We start from the raw sequence: 23,062 nt of genomic DNA on the forward strand, positions 1-23,062 counted from the left end.
CCTATATGTAGTAGGTGTAATAATAATATTAGCAAATATCTCCAATTAGAAATGTAGTATAGTTCTCCTGATTAGCTATGTCACTTACCTGTTGTGCATGGCATTGCAGCAGCTTAGGTATCCATGGTTACTACCACTCATACAGTGACAGTTAGTCGTCATAAACATGGATACCTAAGCTGCTGCAATGCCCTGCACATGGGGTAAGTGACAGAGCTAATCAGAATAACTATACTACATTTCTAATTGGAGGTATTTGCTAATATTACACCTACTACATATTGGGATAGGATTTTGGATATGGGAATACCCCTTTAAAGGAACACTCCATAAAAATGGCTACATCTAGGGTGTGTGGGGGTATTTATTATCCTTCCACATCAGTTTTCTGGCATCACAAAGTGACATAAGGTGTAGTGCTCCCCCATCAATGACGCCAACATGTCCAGCCCCCGATAACCTCTCCCTTCTCTCCCTGGCAGAACTGGGCCGGGATGCGCTGCCCGTACAAGGTTCTCCGAATGGTTCTTGCGTTGGTCTGCAGTAAGTATTCACCCTCCTGGGAAAGTTTTCAGTCCTTTAATCTTCTGCCTTACGAGGAAATATCCCGACCACAAATAGTGACATTTAAAGGGATTCTCCGCCTGTATGTAAACTTCTATCAAACTGATGAAGACAGCAGTAAGGGACAGAGAAATGTCTGGTTTGGGGGCCGCCGAGCATCCTTACCCCCTCTTCTGAGCCCTTAGTAGTCTGAGACTGGTTGCTAGGGACATGCTGCCTGATGACCGCCTACATCACATAGCAACCAGTCTATGTTAAACGAAGTGTGATGTAAATCACAGACAGCGGCATTTAAATATCGTAATCGCGGGGTGCCGATGTGTTTTCACAGCAGCAGGGGCCCATTGCTGCCATTTTGGTCCTTCCATGTAGCCCCTGGCTGGAGAACATCATTTTGACCAGGGCTGTGGAGTCGGTAAGCCACAGTTGCGACTCCGACTCCTGGCTTTTATCAGGCTCCGACTCCTTCATAAATGGCCAATTCGTAACAATAAATTTACTGTTGTAAAATATTAACATCGTGCTTATTCAGTTTCTCACCATCATATAAGTAATCAGACCACTTACAGCAAAAACTATACTTATTAGAATACAATTAGAATATAGCAAATAACTTTTATAAACTTTTATAAACTCTTGTAAGTAAATAACACTGTTATGCAGTTAATAAGAAGAAATCTATAAATTTGTCCTCAGAAAAAGTATTGCCTCTGTCAGATCCCCTCCATGGATGCCCTCAAATTTGATCTAATTATTTTGAGAGCAGAGAACAACCTCTCTACACTAACTTGGGTTGGTGGCAAAGCAGTAACCACTCGGGGGGCAACATCTCTGACAATGTCAGGATACAGAGGAATCGCTTGTTGCACTGTTATTTTTGATGAACGGTCAAATTTCTCAATTTCTTTTAGTGCACATGAAAAATTCTGCTGAAATGTACTGGCTGTGTTCCTTGATGGGGATGACTCTTCTATGCGGGAACGCTTTGCACGGTCCTTATGATCCAAATATTTTTCTAAATTAAATTCTTCATCAGTTGATGATGAGGGTGAAGATGTGGCAGGATGACCAAATTCTTCTTGTTCCTCCTGACTGTTCTGCAACCCTTTCATCCTTACTGCTATTTCAAACAGAGCTTCTTTTCCTTTAGTTAGCTGTTGATCATCTAGAAGAATCCGATGCATTGGGTCTACATAAACAGCTGCCAAAAGAATGTTATTTTGTAATAGTAGCTCCTCTCTCCTTTCATTGATGTAGCAATGCCACTTGCAGTTAACCCTCCTCTTTGGGACAGGTGAAACATCCGGTTCATCCACTCCTTTAAGAAAATACCTGGAGTTAAGTCCTCTGCTTGTCATTTTTTAGTCACTGTAAATGGGTGCTCTAGCAATTTTTCCAGCTCAGTCACCTGATTCCACTGACTTTCATTTAGCGTCAGTTGAGGGTTAGCCATGTCTACAAGAAAGGTTTTCAGTTCAACCAAGCGCTGAATCATTAAGTAAGTACTGCCCCATCGTGTGGCTTGATCAATAATTGCCCCTTTTCCAGCACGTCTCTTCAAAATTGAGTCAACTTTAGGGGTTCTGGCAACAGTAGCCAATTTTCTCCCCTTGCCAATCAGTGCAGCAGCCTGTCCTTCTTGCAGATTGTCTCTTATAGCCTGCTGTAGCGTATGCACAACACAGCGCATGTGATGAATGAAAGAACGTATTGACACAGTTTCAACAAGATCATCTAAACTATCATGTTGCTGTTTATCTGAAGCAACTTCAGTTTGCTCCTCAGTTACAATACTGTGTTCCTCTATTTCAAACATTTGTGTCTGTGGACCCAGAATATTCTTCTAGCTGCTGGTCACCATCATTACTCTCATTCATTAGCTTAATAGTACTTATCATATTTGAAGCATTGTCAGTTACGACAGAAAGAACTTGCTCTTTTTTAAGTTCATAGTCTTGCAGAACCTTTTCCACCAAGACCTGGAGAAACTCACTGGTGTGATGAGCTTTGGTGTCTTTTACTGCCAATGTCTTGGTAACTATTTCATTTTTGTCACAAACAAATCGGACATTGATGGCAAAATAGTTCACTCTGTGACGTGTGCAGGCATCCATTTTAAGAAACAGAAAGAGAGTTTTTTTTAAGTTCTTCCTTTTGTTTAAAAGCTTCTTCGATTACTAATTTTCTAATACTCTCTCTCTCCAGAGAAACACCAAGCTTGCGGGCCATTTCCCCATTCAGACACATAAAAGCTGGTCGTGAAAATAATGAAATAGGCACACTATCCTTTACAACAAGCTCTATGATCTATTTTTTAAATGTATCTACTGTCATTGTCACAGTAACTTTGTCACTGACAAAATATCTTGCAACTGATGGCTGCAAAGTTCTCTGCTCCTTTGTTTGGCTGGAAGAGCTGGGCACTGGTTCATTGGTTTGGATGCAGTCTTTCTCATCCACTGCTTTCAGTACTTCTGGATGAAAGCGCTGTAAATGTCTCTCTTGAGATTAGAAGCTCTGGTAGGAGCATTTTTATCTTTGCCTGAATATGCACTGATATTGGCTTCACAGCATTTGTTTTCATCTGGATCATTTGTCATACACTGACAGACATAATGTTTTCTATCTTGAGTGATGGTGAAATGTTCAAATACAGCTGATTTAATGTGACGCTTCTTTGACATTCTCAGGTTTTTAATTCTGCATTTACAATCCAAATGACAATTGTTTTTCCTAAAAACAATTGTACAAAATTATTGCCAGGTCGTACAACTGATATAGTGGTCAGTAATACTGTTATTTCTCATGTACTCACAGTTAACTGATGCAAAGTTTGTTGAAAGGATAATACTTCTTACAGTCTTCCTCTTCTGAGTAGCAGCTGTGAGAAGCTTGGAAGACGCACACCTAGTAAACATCTAGTCTAGAGGAGGAGCTTTACTACTAAGAATTTGCAACACATTTTCACTTTCAGTTTCATACATTGTAAGTAGGGGGGGTTGGGGCAGCATGAGGTTAACCAAGCATAAGATTAGAGGAGGGCAGTGGAGAACAGTGACACACAAGAAGTAAGAAATGTCTCTATCTCCAGCAGAACTGCTTATCACTGTTGTTCATAGTTTGATAGAACATATACAGTACAGACCAAAAGTTTGGACACACCTTCTCATTTAAAGATTTTTCTGTATTTTCATAACTATGAAAATTGTACATTCACACTGAAGGCATCAAAACTATGAATTAACACATGTGGAATTATATACTAAACAAAAAAGTGTGAAACAACTGAAAATATGTCTTATATTCTAGGTTTTTCAAAGTAGCCACCTTTTGCTTTGATGACTGCTTTTCACACTCTTGGCATTCTCTTGATGAGCTTCAAGAAGTAGTCACGGGAAATGGTTTTCACTTCACAGGTGTGCCCTGTCAGGTTCAATAAGTGGGATTTCTTTCCTTATAAATGGGGTTGGGACCATCAGTTGTGTTGTGCAGAACTCTGATGGATACACAGCTGATAGTCCTACTGAATAGACTGTTAGAATTTGTATTATGGCAAGAAAAAAGCAGCCAAGTAAAGAAAAATGAGTGCCCATCATTACTTTAAGAAATGAAGGTCAGTAAGTGCGAAAAATTGGGAAAACTTTGAAAGTGTCCCCAAGTGCAGTTGCAAAAACCATCAAGCGCTACAAAAAAACTAGCTCACATGAGGACCGCCCCAGGAAAGGAAGACCAAGAGTCACCTCTGCTTCTGAGGATAAGTTTATCCGAATCACAGCCTCAGAAATTGCAGGTTAACAGCAGCTCAGATTAGAGACTAGGTCAATGCCACACAGAGTTCTAGCAGCAGACACATCTCTACAACAACTGTCAAGAGGAGACTTTGTGCAGCAGGCCTTCATGGTAAAATAGCTGCTAGGTGTAACGGGTCTGGGAGGCGGAACCTCTGAGCAACTATACAAGGGGGCGGTCCTTGTAAGGAAGCGGGTGGTGACCAGGGGAGACGGGCAGGTAGTCACAGCAGGTGACCGGGACAGTCTCTGGGTAAACGGGCAGGAGGTCACGGCAAGTGACCGGGACAGTCTCTGGGTAAACGGGCAGGAGGTCACGGCAAGTGACCGGGGAAGTCTCTGGGTGAACGGGCAGGTGGTCACAGCAAGTGACCGGGGCAGTCTCTGAGTGAACGGGCAGGTGGTCACAGCAAGTGACCGGGGCAGTCTCTGGGTGAACGGGCAGGAGGTCACAGCAAGTGACCGGGACAGTCTCTGGGTATAGGGTAGGCACGACGTGTGACGGCTGAGCCTCCAGGTAGGCTAGCTGGCGGATGGCAGATGAGTGCTCCCAGGTGAGCAGGCGAGAGTCTCTGGGTAAGCGGGTGGTCACAGCATGTGACGACGGAGCCTCCAGGTAGGCTAACAGGCGGATGCAGATGAGTGCTCCCAGGTGAGCAGGCGAGAGTCTCTGGGTAAGCGGGTGGTCACAGCATGTGACGGCGGAGCCTCCAGGTAGGCTAACAGGCGGATGCAGATGAGTGCTCCCAGGTGAGCAGGCGAGAGTCTCTGGATAAGCAGGTGGTCACAGCATGTGACGGCGGAGCCTCCAGGTAGGCTAACTGGCAGGTAGCAGATGAGCGCTCCCAGGTGAGCGGGCAAGCTGGTCCATAGACAGACTGACAGGTGTTGGAAGGCAGACCGTCGGACCTCAGGCTAGCAAGCAGGTAAGCGGATAACAGGCAGGAATCAGGCAGCAACACTGGCAGGAAACTGGCAGGTAACTGGCAACGGGACCTGAGGGCTGAAGCAGAGTAGTGAACAGTGCAACAACATTGCTCGGGCACCTCCATTTTGGAGGAGGTGCCTTATATATGGTGAAGTCCTCCGGCCATTGGCCGGGGACTCCTTAGGACGGCGCGCGCGGCCCCTTTAAGAGGGAGGGAGCGCGGGCGCGCGCGCCCTAAGCACCGTGGCCGGGAAGGAGCGTGCGCTGCCAGCAGAGCGGGAGGAGGACGCCGGACTCGGAGCGGAGAGGTGAGGGGAACAGCGTCCCTGCCTAGCAGGGGGCAGGGACGCCGACGCTACAGTACCCCCCCCTTTAGGCCCCCCCTTTTTTAGGTCAGACAGAAATTTAGCAAGGATGAGAGGGGCATGGATGTTCTCCCGGGGCTCCCACGTTCTCTCCTCAGGACCAAACCCCTTCCAATCTACTAGAAAAAAGGTCTTTCCTCTTACCCTTTTGGTGGCAAGAATGTTCTCTACCTCAAACTCGTCTTCAGCAGAAACCGGAGCAGGAGGTGTACCTGTAGACTTGGAAAAAGAGTTAAGTACCACGGGTTTGAGGAGAGATACATGGAAGGAGTTAGGGATCCGCAAGTTGGCCGGGAGTTTCAATTTATAGGCCACCGGGTTGATCTGTTTGATAACCTCCAGTGGGCCGATGAACCGAGGCCCTAACTTGTATGAGGGAATCTTGAGCCGGACATACTTGGACGAGAGCCAGACTTTATCTCCAGGACGAAATTGTGGAGGATCCAGACGTTTTTTGTCAGCGTGTCTTTTCATCCGCTCGGACGACTGAAGGAGTGCGGATCGGGTACTCTCCCAAATGGAGGAAAATTTGCTAACGAGAGATTCCGCAGCCGGGTTGTCCACAGAGGTGGAGACAGGAAAAGGGATCCGAGGATGCTGACCGAAGACTACAAAAAACGGGGATTTGGAGGAAGATTCGCTCTCGTGATTGTTGTAAGAGAACTCGGCCCATGGTAGGAGATCCACCCAGTCTGAATGATGGGCATTAACGAAGTGCCGGAGGTAACTGGTCAGGTTCTGATTGATCCGCTCCACTTGACCATTAGACTGTGGGTGGTAAGCGGAGGAGAAGTCCAGGGTGACGTCTAGCAGTTTACAAGTGGCTCTCCAGAAGCGTGAGGTGAACTGTACCCCACGATCCGACACGATGTGGAGGGGCAGGCCATGAAGACGGAAGATGTGGCGGATAAAGTCTTTAGCCAGCTCGGGTGCAGACGGGAGGCCTGGCAGGGGAACGAAATGAGCCATCTTGGAAAAGCGGTCAGCGACCACCCAAATGGCCGTACAACCGGCAGAGACGGGGAGATCAGTTATGAAGTCCATAGCTATATGCTGCCAGGGGGCAGCAGGTACAGGAAGCGGAAGGAGGCGACCGGCTGGCAGATGTCTCGGAACCTTGTTGCGGGCGCAGGACACACAGGCAGAAACAAAGTCTATTACGTCCTTGTGCAGGGTAGGCCACCAGTAGTGCCGGGTAATAAGCTGGAGGGTCTTTTTCTGACCGGCGTGGCCAGCTAGTTTAGACGAGTGACCCCAGTGTAGGATCTTCTCCCGATCAGGTACTGATACGAACGTCTTATCGGGAGGGAGACGATTTAGACTCACGGGAGCCACCTGCATTACGCTGGCGGGATCGATGATGTGTTTCGGTTCCTCCTCGAGATCAGACACCAGAAAGGATCGGGACAAGGCGCCCGCCTTGATGTTTTTGTCAGCCGGGCGAAAATGAAGAACAAAATCAAAGCGAGCAAAAAACAAGGACCACCGGGCTTGGCGCGGGTTAAGTCTCTGGGCATGCTGGAGGTAAGCCAAGTTCTTGTGGTCAGTGTAAATTATTACCGGGTGAAGAGCCCCTTCGAGCAGGTAACGCCACTCCTCCAATGCCAGCTTGATGGCCAATAACTCTCGATCTCCTATGGAATAGTTGCGCTCCGAAGGGGAGAAGAGTTTGGAGAAGAAGCCACAAGTTACCATTCTCCTGGAAGACGATTTTTGGGTAAGTACCGCTCCGGCTCCAGAGGAGGAGGCGTCAACCTCCAGGAAGAACTACTTGTTGCCATCTGGGCGATGCAGCACCGGGGCGGAAGAGAAGGCCTGTTTTAAGGAAAGAAAGGCCTCCTCTGCTTCGGGCGGCCACTCTCTGGGATTAGTGCCCTTACGGGTGAGCGCGGAAATTGGGGCAGTCCGGGAAGAGAAGTGCGGTATGAAGAGGCGGTAGTAGTTGGCGAAGCCCAGGAACTGCTGAATGGCCTTCAACACCTTCGGTCGAGGCCACTTCTCGATGGCAGACAGTTTCTCAGGATCCATTCGTAGGCCGGTCTGAGAAATTATGTAGCCCAAAAATGGAAGCGAGGTCTGCTCAAAGAGGCACTTCTCATATTTAGCGAAGAGGTGGTTCTGCCTGAGCCTGAGCAGGACCTGACGAACATCCCTCCGGTGAGTCTGGAGATCCGGAGAGAAGACCAAGATGTCGTCCAGGTACACCACCACGCAGGAGTAGAGAAGGTCCCGGAAGATGTCATTGACCAACTCTTGAAAGACGGCGGGAGCGTTACAGAGACCGAAGGGCATTACCAGATATTCGTAGTGGCCGTCCCGGGTGTTGAATGCCGTCTTCCATTCATCCCCCTGACGGATACGGACCAGGTTGTACGCCCCACGAAGGTCCAGTTTGGTGAAGATTCTAGCCCCCCTCAGACGATCAAATAATTCCGGAATGAGCGGAAGGGGGTACTTATTCTTCACCGTGATCTGGTTTAGGCCTCTATAGTCTATGCAGGGACGGAGAGAGCCGTCCTTCTTTTTAACGAAGAAGAAGCCTGCTCCCGCCGGGGAGGTAGATTTCCGGATAAATCCCCGGGCCAGATTCTCCTCAATATACTCGGACATAGACCGGGTCTCAGCAGCGGACAAAGGGTAAATACGCCCACGGGGAGGAGTAGTACCAGGTAACAGGTCGATAGGGCAGTCGTATGGTCTATGAGGGGGTAGTGTCTCTGCCTCCTTTTTATTAAAGACATCAGCATATGACCAATAAGGAATCGGAAGTCCAGGTAGATTAGCTGGGGTAGGAGAAGGACGGACGGGATGGACAGGAACCAGACAAGTCTTATGACAGTCCTGTCCCCAGCGAAGGAATTCTCCGGTCTGCCAGTCAAGCACGGGTGCATGTCTCTGGAGCCAAGGTAGGCCTAGCAAGAGGGCGTGAGAGAGTCCAGGCAGAACATGAAAGGAGATACTCTCAGAATGCAGCATTCCCACCTGCAGAGTAATGGATTCGGTGATGAGTTGGATGGGACGTGGTAAGAGGCCCCCATCCACGGCAGCAACAGACAAGGGTACAGCCAGAGGTTTGGTGGGGATGCGGTATTTCTCTACCAGGGACTGTGAAATAAGATTCCCGGCTGCTCCAGAGTCAAGTTGGGCTAGTTCGAAATAACGGTTCTCCCCGCAGACGATTGAGACAGACAACAGCAGAGATGGAGAGGATTTATTCTTGTCTAGGACGACCTCTCTGAGCGATCCTAGACACAGGCGTTTCCCGACCTCTCCGGGCAGGTACGGATCCGGTGCTCCTTACTGCCACAGTAGAAGCAGCTCCCCTCGGCACGGCGTAAGTCTTGACGGGTTTTGACCATCTTGGTCTGGTCGACCTGCATAGGCTCAGGAGAGTGTGCCTGGGGAGAAACGGAGGGAGTAACGGGTTTCTGGAAGATGGGAGCTAGACGTGGAAACCTCCTCTCACGGGTGACCTCTTTGGCGCGCTCCTGGAACCGTAGATCAATCCGGGTGGCAAGAGTTATTAAGTCGTCGAGAGTGGTAGGAATGTCCCGACCGGCAAGTTCATCTTTAATACGGCCGGACAGACCCTCCCAGAAGACAGACACCAGAGCGTCGTTATCCCAGGCCAGCTCCGAGGCAAGGGTACGGAACCGTATGGCATATTGGCCCACGGTGAGATCTCCCTGACGGAGGCGTAGCAGAGACGATGCGGATGAGGTCTTCCGTCCGGGTTCATCGAAGACTTTCCGGAAAGCGGTGAGAAAAGCTGACAAGTCGGACACCAGAGGGTCTCCTCTCTCCCATAGAGGATTCAGCCAAGCCAGAGCCTCCCCCGTGAGGTGGGACATGATAAAGGCCACTTTGGACCGGTCGGAGATAAACTGGTGGTACAAGAGTTCGAAGTGCAGGGTGCACTGGTTTATGAAGCCCCGAGCTTGAGCGGAGTCACCTCCGTAGCGAGGAGGTGCGGAAAGCCGGGGTCCAGGACAGGATACCATGGTATTGGTGGGCAGCGGCGCTGCCGGGTTGCGAGTCATGACACTAGCGGTGGTTGCTGGTGGAGCAGTCAGAGTGTCCAGGCGTGAGTTGACGTTCCGCAGGTGACCCAGGATGGACTCCTGTTGGGACCTCTGACGGGACAGTTCATGACATAGGTCCGAGAGCGAGGGAGCTTGGGTACCACCGGGTTCCATGGCCCGAGCAAACTGTAACGGGTCTGGGAGGCGGAACCTCTGAGCAACTATACAAGGGGGCGGTCCTTGTAAGGAAGCGGGTGGTGACCAGGGGAGACGGGCAGGTAGTCACAGCAGGTGACCGGGACAGTCTCTGGGTAAACGGGCAGGAGGTCACGGCAAGTGACCGGGACAGTCTCTGGGTAAACGGGCAGGAGGTCACGGCAAGTGACCGGGGCAGTCTCTGGGTGAACGGGCAGGTGGTCACAGCAAGTGACCGGGGCAGTCTCTGGGTGAACGGGCAGGTGGTCACAGCAAGTGACCGGGGCAGTCTCTGGGTGAACGGGCAGGTGGTCACAGCAAGTGACCGGGGCAGTCTCTGAGTGAACGGGCAGGTGGTCACAGCAAGTGACCGGGGCAGTCTCTGGGTGAACGGGCAGGTGGTCACAGCAAGTGACCGGGGCAGTCTCTGGGTGAACGGGCAGGAGGTCACAGCAAGTGACCGGGACAGTCTCTGGGTATAGGGTAGGTACGACGTGTGACGGCTGAGCCTCCAGGTAGGCTAGCTGGCGGATGGCAGATGAGTGCTCCCAGGTGAGCAGGCGAGAGTCTCTGGGTAAGCGGGTGGTCACAGCATGTGACGGCGGAGCCTCCAGGTAGGCTAACTGGCAGGTAGCAGATGAGCGCTCCCAGGTGAGCGGGCAAGCTGGTCCATAGACAGACTGACAGGTGTTGGAAGGCAGACCGTCGGACCTCAGGCTAGCAAGCAGGTAAGCGGATAACAGGCAGGAATCAGGCAGCAACACTGGCAGGAAACTGGCAGGTAACTGGCAACGGGACCTGAGGGCTGAAGCAGAGTAGTGAACAGTGCAACAACATTGCTCGGGCACCTCCATTTTGGAGGAGGTGCCTTATATATGGTGAAGTCCTCCGGCCATTGGCCGGGGACTCCTTAGGACGGCGCGCGTGGCCCCTTTAAGAGGGAGGGAGCGCGCGCGCCCTAAGCACCGTGGCCGGGAAGGAGCGTGCGCTGCCAGCAGAGCGGGAGGAGGACGCCGGACTCGGAGCGGAGAGGTGAGGGGAACAGCGTCCCTGCCTAGCAGGGGGCAGGGACGCCGACGCTACACTAGGAAACCACTGCTAAGGACAGGCAACAAGCAGAAGAGACTTGTTTGGGCTAAAGAACACAAGGAATGGACATTAGACCAGTGGAAATCTGTGCTTTGGTCTGATGAGTCCAAATTTGAGTTTTTTGGTTCCAACCACCGTGTCTTTGTGCGACGCAGAAAAGGTGAACGGATGGACTCTAAATGCCTGGTTCCCACCGTGAAGCATGGAGGAGGAGGTGTGATGGTGTGGGGGTGCTTTGCTGGTGACACTGTTTGGTATTTATTCAAAATTAAAGGCATACTGAACCAGCATGGCTACCACAGCATCTTGCAGCGGCATGCTATTCCATCCGGTTTGCATTTAGTTGGACCATCATTAATTTTTCAACAGGACAATGACCCCAAACACACCTCCAGGCTGTGTAAGGGCTATTTGACCAAGAGGGAGAATAATGGGGTGCTACGCCAGATGACCTGTCCTCCACAGTCACCAGACCTGAACCCAATCGAAATGGTTTGGGGTGAGCTGGACCGCAGAGTGAAGGCAAAAGGGCCAACAAGTGCTAAGCATCTCTGGGAACTCCTCCAAGATTGTTGGAAGACCATTTCCGGTGACTACCTCTTTAAGCTCATCAAGAGAATGCCAAGAGTGTGCAAAGCAGTCATCAAAGCAAAAGGTGGCTACTTTGAAGAACCTAGAATATAAGACATATTTTCAGTTGTTTCACACTTTTTTGTTAAGTATATAATTCCACATGTGTTAATTCATAGTTTTGATGCCTTCAGTGTGAATGTACAATTTTCATAGTCATGAAAATGCAGAAAAATCTTTAAACGAGAAGGTGTGTCAAAACTTTTGGTCTGTACTGTATATTTGAGTAACATTTATAAAATTCATATGAAAGTTCAATTATGAAATATTAATACATTTTTTTTTAAAGCTGGAGTCGGAGTCGGTACATTTCTAGCGACTCCAACCAAAACTAACTCCGACTCCACGACTCCGCAGCCCTGATTTTGACTATACATTGCAATACATAGTAGAGCAATATATAGAAAAGAGATCAAATGATCACGTTTAAAAAAAAAAAAAAAAAAAAAAGGTTTTTAAAAAAAATTATCAAAATACAAATAAAAAAAATAGTAAAGCATATCTGGCATCACCGCGTCCGTAAAAGTCAGATCTACCATAAAAAAATAAATTTACCCGTATGGTAATAAGAAAAAACTGAATTTTAGATTTATTCCCCCACCCCCCAAAAAAAAGCTGTAAAAAAAAAAGAAGAGACCAAAATGTAGTATATACCCTAAATTGGTATCAATAAAAACATCTGCTTACCAAGCAAAAAAAAAACAAGCCCTAACATATGTCTATCAAGGGGAAAAAAAAAAAAAAAAATAGAGATGCAAAATTTTATTTTTTTTTTATCACTAAAATAGAAAAAAAAATTCAAGTTCAGTATGGGCCTAATCGTACTACCCTGAAGAATCATTTTACCACAACAAACACCGTAATAACAAAAGTCTTGCTTGCCGCTAACAGGATATTTCGGAACCGATGACAGCACCACAAGAGGGGGGATCCACCCACTAAGGACAGGAAACCTACAGGCTAAAACGGGCAGCACCTCTCCCTCGCATTAGTTGGATTACAGACCACGAGAGGACCTCCAATGGTTAATACAATAAAAAAATAAACCAAAACAACTAGCACCACATAATAACTTAAGATGTGGAACACAATGCTAGCGAAAGGAGTGTTCACCCACACGTGACAGGAGGGAATATAATGGTGCTGTCATGGGTTCCGAAAAATCCCATTACCAGTATGTAACTAAGACTTTATCGATCACCCATGACAGCACCACAAGAGAATTAAAGAGAAAAAAAAAATAATCTAAGGAGGGACAACAGCCTGGAGCACCCTTCTCCCAAAGGCGAGATCGGAAGACACACCCATGTCCAATCTATAGTGCTTATAGAAGGTAAAAGGAGAGGATCAGGTAGCTGCCTTACAAATCTCTTCTATCAAGACATCTGATTTCTCCGCGCAGGAGGCTGCATTGACCGGAGTTTGATAAGCCTTTAAACCTTCCAGAATCGCCTTGCCATTTGCCAAGTAGGCTAGAAAAATGGCCTCCCTAATCCACCTAGCAATTGTGGGTTTTGAGGCTCTACGCCCTTTCTTAGAACCCTGGAAGGACACGAACAATGATCTATCCTTTCTCCAGTCTTTAGGAGCGGACAGGTATCTGATCACACACCTTCTAACATCCAAGGTATGTAGTCTTTCCTCCTTCTGGTAGAACAAACGGAGGGAAGGACGACTTCCTGCAGTCTATGGAACAGAGATGCTACTTTGGGAAGGTAGGCTGGGTCAGGCTTTAAGATCACCCTGTCCTCTAGGATTTGGGTAAATGGCGGGGTTATAGAAAGAGCCTGAATATCACTGACTCTTCTGGCTGATGACAATGATGTCAGCAGGGCTGTTTTGAGTGAAAGAACCTTAAGGTTTCAAATGGGACGTCCGTAAAGGCTGTCAGGACCAAATTGAAGTCCCATGTTACGAAGTTACCTTAGAAATGGGCCTAGATCTTAATGATGCTTTAATAAACCGTGATACCCAATAATTAGCAGCCAAATCACAGCTGTATAGATCCCAGAGAGTCGCCACCTGTACTTTTAGGGTACTGGTGGACAACCCCAACTCAAGAATCTCAAGAATTCCAGAATCTTCCCCCCGGTGCCCCCTCTTCGACCCTAGAACCTGAAGAGGGTAAAATTTCCTCCAAGTCCTAGCATATATCTTGGTTGTGATTGTCTTCCTACTCTGAAGCACAGTGGAGATGAGATTAGGGGGAAAAACCTCTCTCCCTTAACAACGCCCTTTCAAATTCCACGCTGTCAAGCGGAGGCTGGCTGCTTGTGGATGGTCCTTGACCATAGAGATTCGGGATCTCCGGTAGAGCTCATCGATCAGACACCAACATTCTTAGCCATGAGAACCATGGTCTTTTGGGCCAGAAAGGGGCAATCAACACGATCCTCCCTGATTTTTGTTTTGACTAGCGGGATGAGGGCTACTGGAGAGAAGGCGTATGCCAGGCTGAAATCCCAGGGGGTCAGGAAAGCATCTACTGATAATAGATCTTCCCTGGGGTCCAGGGAACAAAACTCCTTCACCTTTCGGTTTAGTTGCCTGTCGAAAAGGTCTATGACCAGGAAACCCCACATCCGAGCTATCTGATTGAAGATGTCCTGACTCAGCTCCCACTCCCCTTGTTTTAGAGGATTACGGCTTAAGAAATCCGCTTTGGGGTTTTCCTTCCCTTTTATATGCAGAGCCGTGAGGGAGAGGAGATGACCCTCCGCTAGCTGGAATCGATCTGTCACATCCATCAATGTTTTGAACAGATTTTCCCCCTGGTGATTTATATAAACCCGACACTAGATTGTCCGAGAGGATCCTGACATTCTGGCCCTGTAGGAATACAAGGAAATTACTTACAGTCTGTGTGAGGTCCCCCCCCCCCCCCCCCCATCATCAAGGACACGAAACCAACTGCTGTGAGGGAAAGGTGCCGCCATTTTTAGCCTGTAGGTTTCTTGTCCTTGGTGGGCGGATTCCCTCTCGTGGTGCCGTCATGGGTGATCGATAAATTATACAGCCGTGGGGATGGAAAGTAAAAAAAAAAAAAAAAAAACTTATGGCTCATGGAAGGGAAAAAAAATTTAAAAGGAGAACCCCTTTAAATCCAGGATTGACACTCTTCTCTTTCTCCACAGTGAGCTCGGAGGTGGGGCGCGCAGTTTGGCTTCGGTTTTCCCCTCCTTTACCGGCCGCTGGCCCCCAGCCCAGTTTCATGGCGCACCTGGCGGGCGCAGCGGTCGGGGTCAGCATGGGGTTGACCATCTTGCGCAGTTACGAGGAGAACCTTCAGGACCAGTGCGGATGGTGGGTGATCTTGCTTTGTTACGCCACCTTCCTGGCGTTCGCCATTTTCTGGAATGTGTTCGCTTACGACCTGCTCGGAGTCCAGATCCCGCATCCTCCGTGACCGTCGCCGTCCCCCCCACCCATCGCGCCCTCGAAATGGACATTATTCTGGTGCTGAATCGGAACTGCTTGTCGACAAAACGGCTGAAGCCTCCTCTGGCGGGAAGGAGATCGACAAAGGGGAAAGCAAGGATGACTAAGAGGCAGGAGGAGAAGAGTGGCCTCCTTACCTCCGTCCAGTACAGCAGAGTCATGTGATGTTTGCTATGTATATACCGTATGTGGTCAGATTTTTTTTTTGTTCTGCTGCCTGTAGATTGAGCTAAACAATAGGTGGGTTATCGTTGGGCGAGTATACCCCTCTCCCCCCAAAAAATATATTCCTCTCCTCGATGCAGGGCAATATTTACACTGTGATATCATAGCAGATACAAGGCTACTGGCCCTTTAAGGCACAGTGGGCTTCAGTACAATTCAGGTAAGATGGCGGTCACCGTTACTACTGACGCTAGCGCGCACTGCCCACTAGTGGCCGATGGCGGTAAACTCAGAGCACTGATTTCCTCACACAGTGTAAATTTGCTGCTTCTTTTAAAAGTATTTACCCTCTAAAAAAACAAAAAAAAAACCAAAAACTATTTTCGCTATTTCCAGGAGCCATAATTTTATTTTTCGGTCAGTAGAGTTGTATCAGGGATTTTTTTTTTTTTTCTTTTTATTATTATCTTGGGGTCCGTACTATTTTTTCTTTTTCTTTTTTCTTAAAAACAGTGATTTTGCTTCTTCCCCCCCCCATGTTGACGTTCAACGTGTGGGATAAATATATTTTATTAGTTCTGAACATTACTCACGCGGCGACACACACACACATATATATATATATATATATATATATATATATATATATATATATATATATATATATATATATATTACAGTACAGACCAAAAGTTTAGACACACCTTCTCATTTAAAGATTTTTCTGTATTTTCATGACTATGAAAATTGTACATTCGCACTGAAGGCATCAAAACTATGAATTAACACATGTGGAATTATATACTTAAAAAAGTGTGAAACAACTGAAAATATGTCTTATATTCTAGGTTCTTCAAAGTAGCCACCTTTTGCTTTGATGACTGCTTTGCGCACTCTTGGCATTCTCTTGATGAGCTTCAAGAGGTAGTCACCGGAAATGGTCTTCCAACAATCTTGAAGGAGTTCCCAGAGATGCTTAGCACTTGTTGGCCCTTTTGCTTTCACTCTGCGGTCCAGCTCACCCCAAACCATCTCGATTGGGTTCAGGTCTGGCGACTGTGGAGGCCAGGTCATCTGGCGTAGCCCCCCATTACTCTCCTTCTTGGTCAAATAGCCCTTACACAGCCTGGGGGTGTGTTTGGGGTCATTGTCCTGTTGAAAAATAAATGATGGTCCAACTAAACACAAACCGGATGGAATAGCATGCCGCTGCAAGATGCTGTGGTAGCCATGCTGGTTCAGTATGCCTTCAATTTTGAATAAATCCGCAACAGTGTCACCAGCAAAGCACCCCCACACCATCACACCTCCTCCTCCATGCTTTACGGTGGGAACCAGGCATGTAGAGTCCATCCGTTCAACTTTTCAGCGTCGCACAAAGGCACGGTGGTTGCAACCAAAGATCTCAAATTTGGACTCATCAGACCAAAGCACAGATTTCCACTGGTCTAATGTCCATTCCTTGTGTTCTTTAGCCCAAACAAGTCTCTTCTGCTTGTTGCCTGTCCTTAGCAGTGGTTTCCTAGCAGCTATTTTACCATGAAGGCCTGCTGCACAAAGTCTCCTCTTAACAGTTGTTGTAGAGATGTGTCTGCTGCTAGAACTCTGTGTGGCATTGACCTGGTCTCTAATCTGAGCTGCCCTTAACCTGCAATTTCTGAGGCTGGTGACTCGGATAAACTTATCCTCAGAAGCAGAGGTGACTCTTGGTCTTCCTTTCCTGGGGCGGTCCTCATGTGAGCCAGTTTCTTTGTAGCGCTTGATGGTTTTTGCAACTGCACTTGGGGACACTTTCATAGTTTTTCCAATTTTTCGGACTGACTGACCTTCATTTCTTAAAGTAATGATGGCCACTCGTTTTTCTTTACTTAGCTGCTTTTTTCTTGCCATAATACAAATTCTAACAGTCTATTCAGTAGGACTATCAGCTGTGTATCCACCAGACTTCTGCACAACACAACTGATGGTCCCAACCCCATTTATAAGGCAAGAAATCCCACTTATTAAACCTGACAGGGCACACTTGTGAAGTGAAAACCATTTCCGGTGACTACCTCTTGAAGCTCATCAAGAGAATGCCAAGAGTGTGCAAAGCAGTCATCAAAGAAAAAGGTGGCTACTTTGAAGAACCTAGAATATAAGACATATTTTCAGTTGTTTCACACTTTTTTGTTAAGTATATAATTCCACATGTGTTAATTCATAGTTTTGATGTCTTCAGTGTGAATGTTCAATTTTCATAGTCAAGAAAATACAGAAAAATCTTTAAATGAGAAGGTGTGTCCAAACTTTTGGTCTGTACTAATATATATATATATATATATATATATATATATATATATATATATATATATATATATATATATATATATATATACATACATACATACACACACACACACACATACACATATATATATATATACACACACACACATACATACATATATACATACACATACATACATTCCCCAGGAGAAAAAAAAAAGGAGGAGATGAGAACTTTTGTAGCATTTTTTTTTTTTTTTGAGGGGGGGGGGGGGGGGCAGTTAGTATTTTCCCCTTCTACCAAGATGCCCTTTGCCGTGTACTGGCGCCCAACCCTGCTTACCGGTATTTTAAATTATTATTTAAAGGGGAAGTGCTTTTTATTTTTTCAATAAATGCCTTAAATTTCCTGTTATTATGGACCATTTACCTCGGACGAGCAACTTAAAAAAAAAAAAAAAAAAGGGGGGGGGGGGGGCAACATGTAAGAAGCAGATCCATCCTTTCATCAGATTTACATTACAATCTGCAGGAGTCGGTCACCATGGTAACAAAGAAGCGCCTCCCATTATTACGACTCCATTGTTCTTTAATTAGAAATTTTATTATGTTTTAATTTAAAAGGAAAAACTTCACCCCGGAGCAGAAATGCCGAATGCCGAGAAGCTTTGTTAGTATCAATTCTTGAATTTTCCTCCAGAGCTGCATTCAGCAGGACAAAGTCAGAGCACATATCTGACAACAAGAATTGTTGTCTGTTGCCAAGGGCAACCAGAAGAATTTTGAATTCCGCTCCGGATATGGCTTAAAAAAAAAAATAATAAAAAAAAATGTAATTATAGTCCTGTATTTTGCGGATTACGCTCTTGCCTGATGATAACCCATCTCCGACATTTTGTAGCAATCACAAAGTTGCCTCAGTTTTCCGCCTCTCAATTTTATCCTTTTTTTTTTTTTTTGTCAGCCTTTCAGCCTTATAATGAATGACACAAAGGAGATGAGAACATGGCGCCAATCTGTCTACAACTTACCGGGAGGGGAGTGGGGACGACGACATGTTTTGACAGGACACATATGAATGTTATTGGGGTTTTATAATTTTTCTCGATGGAGAATCCTGTCATATTATGATTTTATCTTCTGACCTAGAAAATAGTTTACATTTTTTTTTTATTTCCAACATAATATGAAATATTTATAAAATAGATGCCACCTAAAAGATATTTTACCTCACATTTTGATATTCATGGCTACGGGCGGCCATTTCTGGTGTCAGAAGCTTGACTGGCGGCCATTTTAAAACAGAAAACTACCACTTCTGTCTTTGTTCACAGAGCAACCAATCAGAGCCTACATTTCATTTTCCCCCAATACATATTACAAATGAAATCTTAGCTCCGATTGGTTGATATGGGAACCAATCCAACGCCACTTAAGCTTCATTTCAAAATCTGCCTTGCTGCCCCTAGTAACCAATAGCAGTGCTGCTTTTATGTTTCCACAGAACTCCCAGAAATGAAACCTGGGCTCTCATTGGTTGCTATAGGCAACAATGAGAAGAAAGTGCAAGAAGAATGACTGGCAGCCATTTTTGTATAAGCCAACCATTAAAATGTAACGGCAGCCATTTTGAATAACACTATAATATCGTCAGATACCAATATATTATATATAAAATGTAATAAAAAAGGCAGAATTTATGTTTTAAAGATGAAAAAAATATATTTATTTCACAATAGGCAAAATTTACTGTCCAAAAGGAAGAAATTATAAAACATAAAATCTAAGCATATTTATTATTAAGAGTATAATATAACAATGGCGTATTTATATCGCCCCCTTATCATTTAACCCTTGAAAACACGTCTGAAGTGCCAAAAATGAAGAATTTCAGTCCAAATGTGGTGAACAGGGATCATTTTCTACAATTACTGACAGAGATTGTGCCACCATGTGTTTTTTTTTTTTGTCATTTATCTTTTTCGTTCTTATATGGGAAGATTGTACGAGGAAAATAACGATGGCTTAAAAAAAAAAAAAAAAAAAAAGACTGAATAAAATCAACATGCTGTACATGACCGAGCAGACGCGGCTGTATTTCTCTGCACAGTAGTGATATTAGGTCTCCAGAGCTGCACTTATAATTCTGCTGCCTGTCACATGGCTCCCTACTTGTTCAGGGTTGCTCCCTGCTTTGACTATTGGGGAGAACACGACATTTCAGAGCAGCAGTCAGTATAAGGCACAGATGCCAAGTGCACAAATCTCCCCTAAAAAACAAATGTGCCCCCTCTGCCCACCGGATGTGACAAGTACTATATGCCATCATTATACGGCGGAGGCCAAACGCCATCATATCAAAGCATGAAAAGGGGAACAGGAAGAATATCTCCTGCGCTCGTTCTCATGGCCGGGTCTTCTGTCTCTTGGGAAGATTTTCCTCCTCATCGTCTGAGAACTCTAGAAGTTTGGGGCAGAGTTTCTGGGCTACGTTCCAGGTCCACAGACAAAGCTCCACACGGTGAGGCGTCCATTCTTCCTCTGAGGCTGCAACACACATCATGTCAGATAACTGGTACTGAGAGCATCCTAATCCTAAGTAACCTCCTGTATTATCCTCCAGAGCTGCACTCACTATTCTGCTGGTGCAGTCACTGTGTACATACATTACATTACTGATCCTGAGTTACATCCTGTATTATACTCCAGAGCTGCACTCACTATTCTGCTGGTGCAGTCACTGTGTACATACATTACTGATCCTGAGTTACATCCTGTATTATACCCCAGAGCTGCACTCACTATTCTGCTGGTGCAGTCACTGTGTACATACATTACTGATCCTGAGTTACATCCTGTATTATACTCCAGAGCTGCACTCACTATTCTGTTGGTATAGTCAATGTGTACATACATTACTGATCCTGAGTTACCTCCTGTATTATACCCCAAAACTGCACTCACTATTCTGTTGGTATAGTCAATGTGTACATACAGTTGTCCTCAAAAGTTCACATACCCCAGTTCTTAATACAGTGTATTGCCCCCTCTAACATCAATGACATCTTGAAGTCTTTTGTGGTAGTTGTGGATGAGGTTCTTTATTTTCTGATGGTAAAGATGCTCATTCTTCTTGGCAAAAAGCCTCCAGTTCCTGTAAATTGCTGGGCAGTATAGCATGAACTGAGCGCTTGAGATCTCCGCAGGGTGGCTCAATGATATTGAGGTCAGGAGGCTGAGATGGCCACTTCAGAACTGTCAGGAAAACACACTTGGTCAGTCCTTGCAGCACTCTGGCGCCCCCTTATCCAGCTGGTCAAACACGGTATTGACCGAGGATAAGCATGGGCGCAGCTGCTCTAATTTATGTAGACTACTGTGGCACATGATGTGACAGGCCATATATATATACCACCAGTTCCTTCCAGGAACGTATATATACCTCCGACCAGCCACCCTCAAACCACAATATCACATAAATACTGGTATACTGCCACCACCGATCGCTTAACAGGTGGATCGGGTACCCGTTAGGTAACGTGAATTAGCGGGTGAGGAACGTGTTTGCTCGACATAGGACAAGAAGAACGAAGCTGGTTAATAATAATGATTTACTCCCGAAAGTGGGCAGTGTTTACAAAAGATATACAAGATATTATAAAAGACAATTTGCATATATGCATAAAACAGTTATTAAAATAAAAGGGGTAAATAATAGCAAAACCTGCGCCACGAGGTGATGGTCTCAAGATTCTGTGGGGGGACGGCTCCCTGGAAATTAAATGTGATTCTTCCACGCAGCGAGGAGTGCATGCGTCTGACGTCCCGGACAAGAATGAATTAAAATGGCCGTTCTGGTTTTTAGTAAGGGGCCAAAACACTAAGAGACACCCATGTTGTTTACCTCACACGGGGGCTCGGTTTTGTGAACCCACCCAGCTGCACAAGACATAAAAATCCTTCAGATTTCATATCTTGGTATGGGGGGGGGGGTCCCACATCCAAGATGGAGACATCATGTTTGCCGTCACCACTATTCTTAAAGATGGATATCAAATATGATATCTCTATGACGCTCAGAATCCATTTCCCAGGTTCCTGGTGGTCTCCCAGCCACGAAAACCACACCATCACAATTGGAAAAAGGTGAACATCTCAAAAGTGTGGTCCCTGTGTTTGTGACAGTCATGTGCATTATTAAAATCGACATTAAAAGTTTGTGCAGTTAGACAATAGGATTGGAGGGAAAATCCAGGGTATACCAGTATGCTTGCTGTGGGCTGAGGTTTTATGGCGGTCATAAAAATTCCTGGTTTTGGGGCAGGTAAGAGTGAGTTCTATGTAGAACTCTTACAAATGGACGGGGGGGGGGGGGGAGAGATTTAAGACATCTCTCATTTTTAAAACTAGGACAAAAATACATTTTGCCTGACAAGAACCTTCACTGTGTTCTGCTGTAGCCAATGACATGTCGACTTGGCCTTGTGTTTTGGATCGTTGTCATGTTGGAACATCCAAGTACGTCCCATGCGCAGCTTCCCGGCTGATGAGTGCAAATTTGCCTCCAGTATTTCCTGATAACATGCTGCATTCATCTTCCTTCAACTTTTACCAAGTTTCCTGTGCCTTTGTAGCTTACACATCCCCAAAACATCAGCGATCCACCTCTGTGCTTTACTGTAGGAATGGTGTTAGTTTCATAATAAGCCTTGTTGACGTCTCTCCAAATGTAACATTTATGGTTGTGGCCAAAAAGTTCAATTTTGGTCTCATCACTCCAAATTACCTTGTACCAGAAGTTTTGAGGCTGGTCTCGGTGCGGTTTGGCATATTGTAGGTGAGATACTTTGTGGCATTTGCACAGCAATGGCTTTCGTCTGGCGACTCGACCATGCAGCCCATTTTTCTTTGAGTGCCTCCTTATTGTGCATCTTGAAACAGCCACACCGCTAGTCTTCAGAGAGTCCTGAATTTCAGCTGATGTTATTTGTGGGTTTTTCTTTGCATCCCGAACAATTTTCCTGGCAGTTGTGGCCAAAATTTTTGTTGGTCTACCTGACTGTGGTTTGGTTTTTACAGAGCCCCTGATTTTCCATTTGTTAATCACAGTTTGAACGCTGCTGACTGGCATTATCAATTCCTTGGATATTTTTTTGTATCCCTTTCCTGTGTTATACAGTTCAACTACCTTTTCCGTAGATCCATTGACAATTCTTTTGCTTTCCCCATGACTCACAATCCAGAAACGTCAGTGGCTGGATGAAGGATGCAAGAGTCTGTCTGGATCCCATAAACTCACTCAGCTTTTATGCACACACACTGATTACAAGCAAACAGGTCACAGGTGAGGATGTTACCTTTACTAGCCATTCAAACCCATTTATGTCAAACTCTGTGCATGTTATCAGGCCAAAATCACTGGGGTATGTGAACTTTTGATCAGGGTCATTTGGATGTTTTTGGTTGTCATTAAGATTTAAAAAGAGAAAACACAGTAGTTTGACAATAAATGGCTTCACCCAACCAATAACCATGAGTGGAGAAGAAGTTTTTTGTTATCATTCATATTCTCTGAAACAAGGCCAAGAAAGCAAAAAATTCTGCCGGGGT

General features: G+C 46.0%; 2 protein-coding genes across 7 annotated transcripts in view; one reads left to right on the top strand and one right to left on the bottom strand.

Moving 5' to 3' along the window:
- Positions 1-19,567, top strand: part of RHBDL1 (rhomboid like 1) — a 58,418-nt gene extending 38,851 nt beyond the window's left edge. Inside the window, exons 7-9 of one of the 2 annotated variants that reach the window (XM_073648577.1) lie at positions 483-543; positions 14,716-14,884; positions 18,417-19,567. In XM_073648577.1, coding sequence (XP_073504678.1) covers positions 483-543; positions 14,716-14,884; positions 18,417-18,432 — 246 coding nt within the window. In that variant the 3' untranslated portion in view covers positions 18,433-19,567. Of the gene's footprint in view, positions 1-482; positions 544-14,715; positions 15,854-18,416 lie in introns of those variants that run through there. The other variant, XM_073648576.1, reaches the window with a different exon arrangement.
- The window catches only part of LOC141162447 (uncharacterized), a 9,490-nt gene continuing 5,622 nt past the window's right edge, over positions 19,195-23,062 (bottom strand). For all 5 annotated transcript variants that reach the window (XM_073648582.1, XM_073648578.1, XM_073648581.1 and 2 more), the window contains one exon: positions 19,195-19,999. In XM_073648582.1, coding sequence (XP_073504683.1) covers positions 19,857-19,999 — 143 coding nt within the window. In that variant the 3' untranslated portion in view covers positions 19,195-19,856. The remainder of the gene's footprint in view (positions 20,000-23,062) is intronic.

This window comes from Phyllobates terribilis, unplaced genomic scaffold (assembly GCF_046119375.1).
Source record: "Phyllobates terribilis strain yellow unplaced genomic scaffold, ASM4611937v1 Scaffold_9__5_contigs__length_417890890, whole genome shotgun sequence".
NCBI lineage: Eukaryota > Metazoa > Chordata > Amphibia > Anura > Dendrobatidae > Phyllobates > Phyllobates terribilis.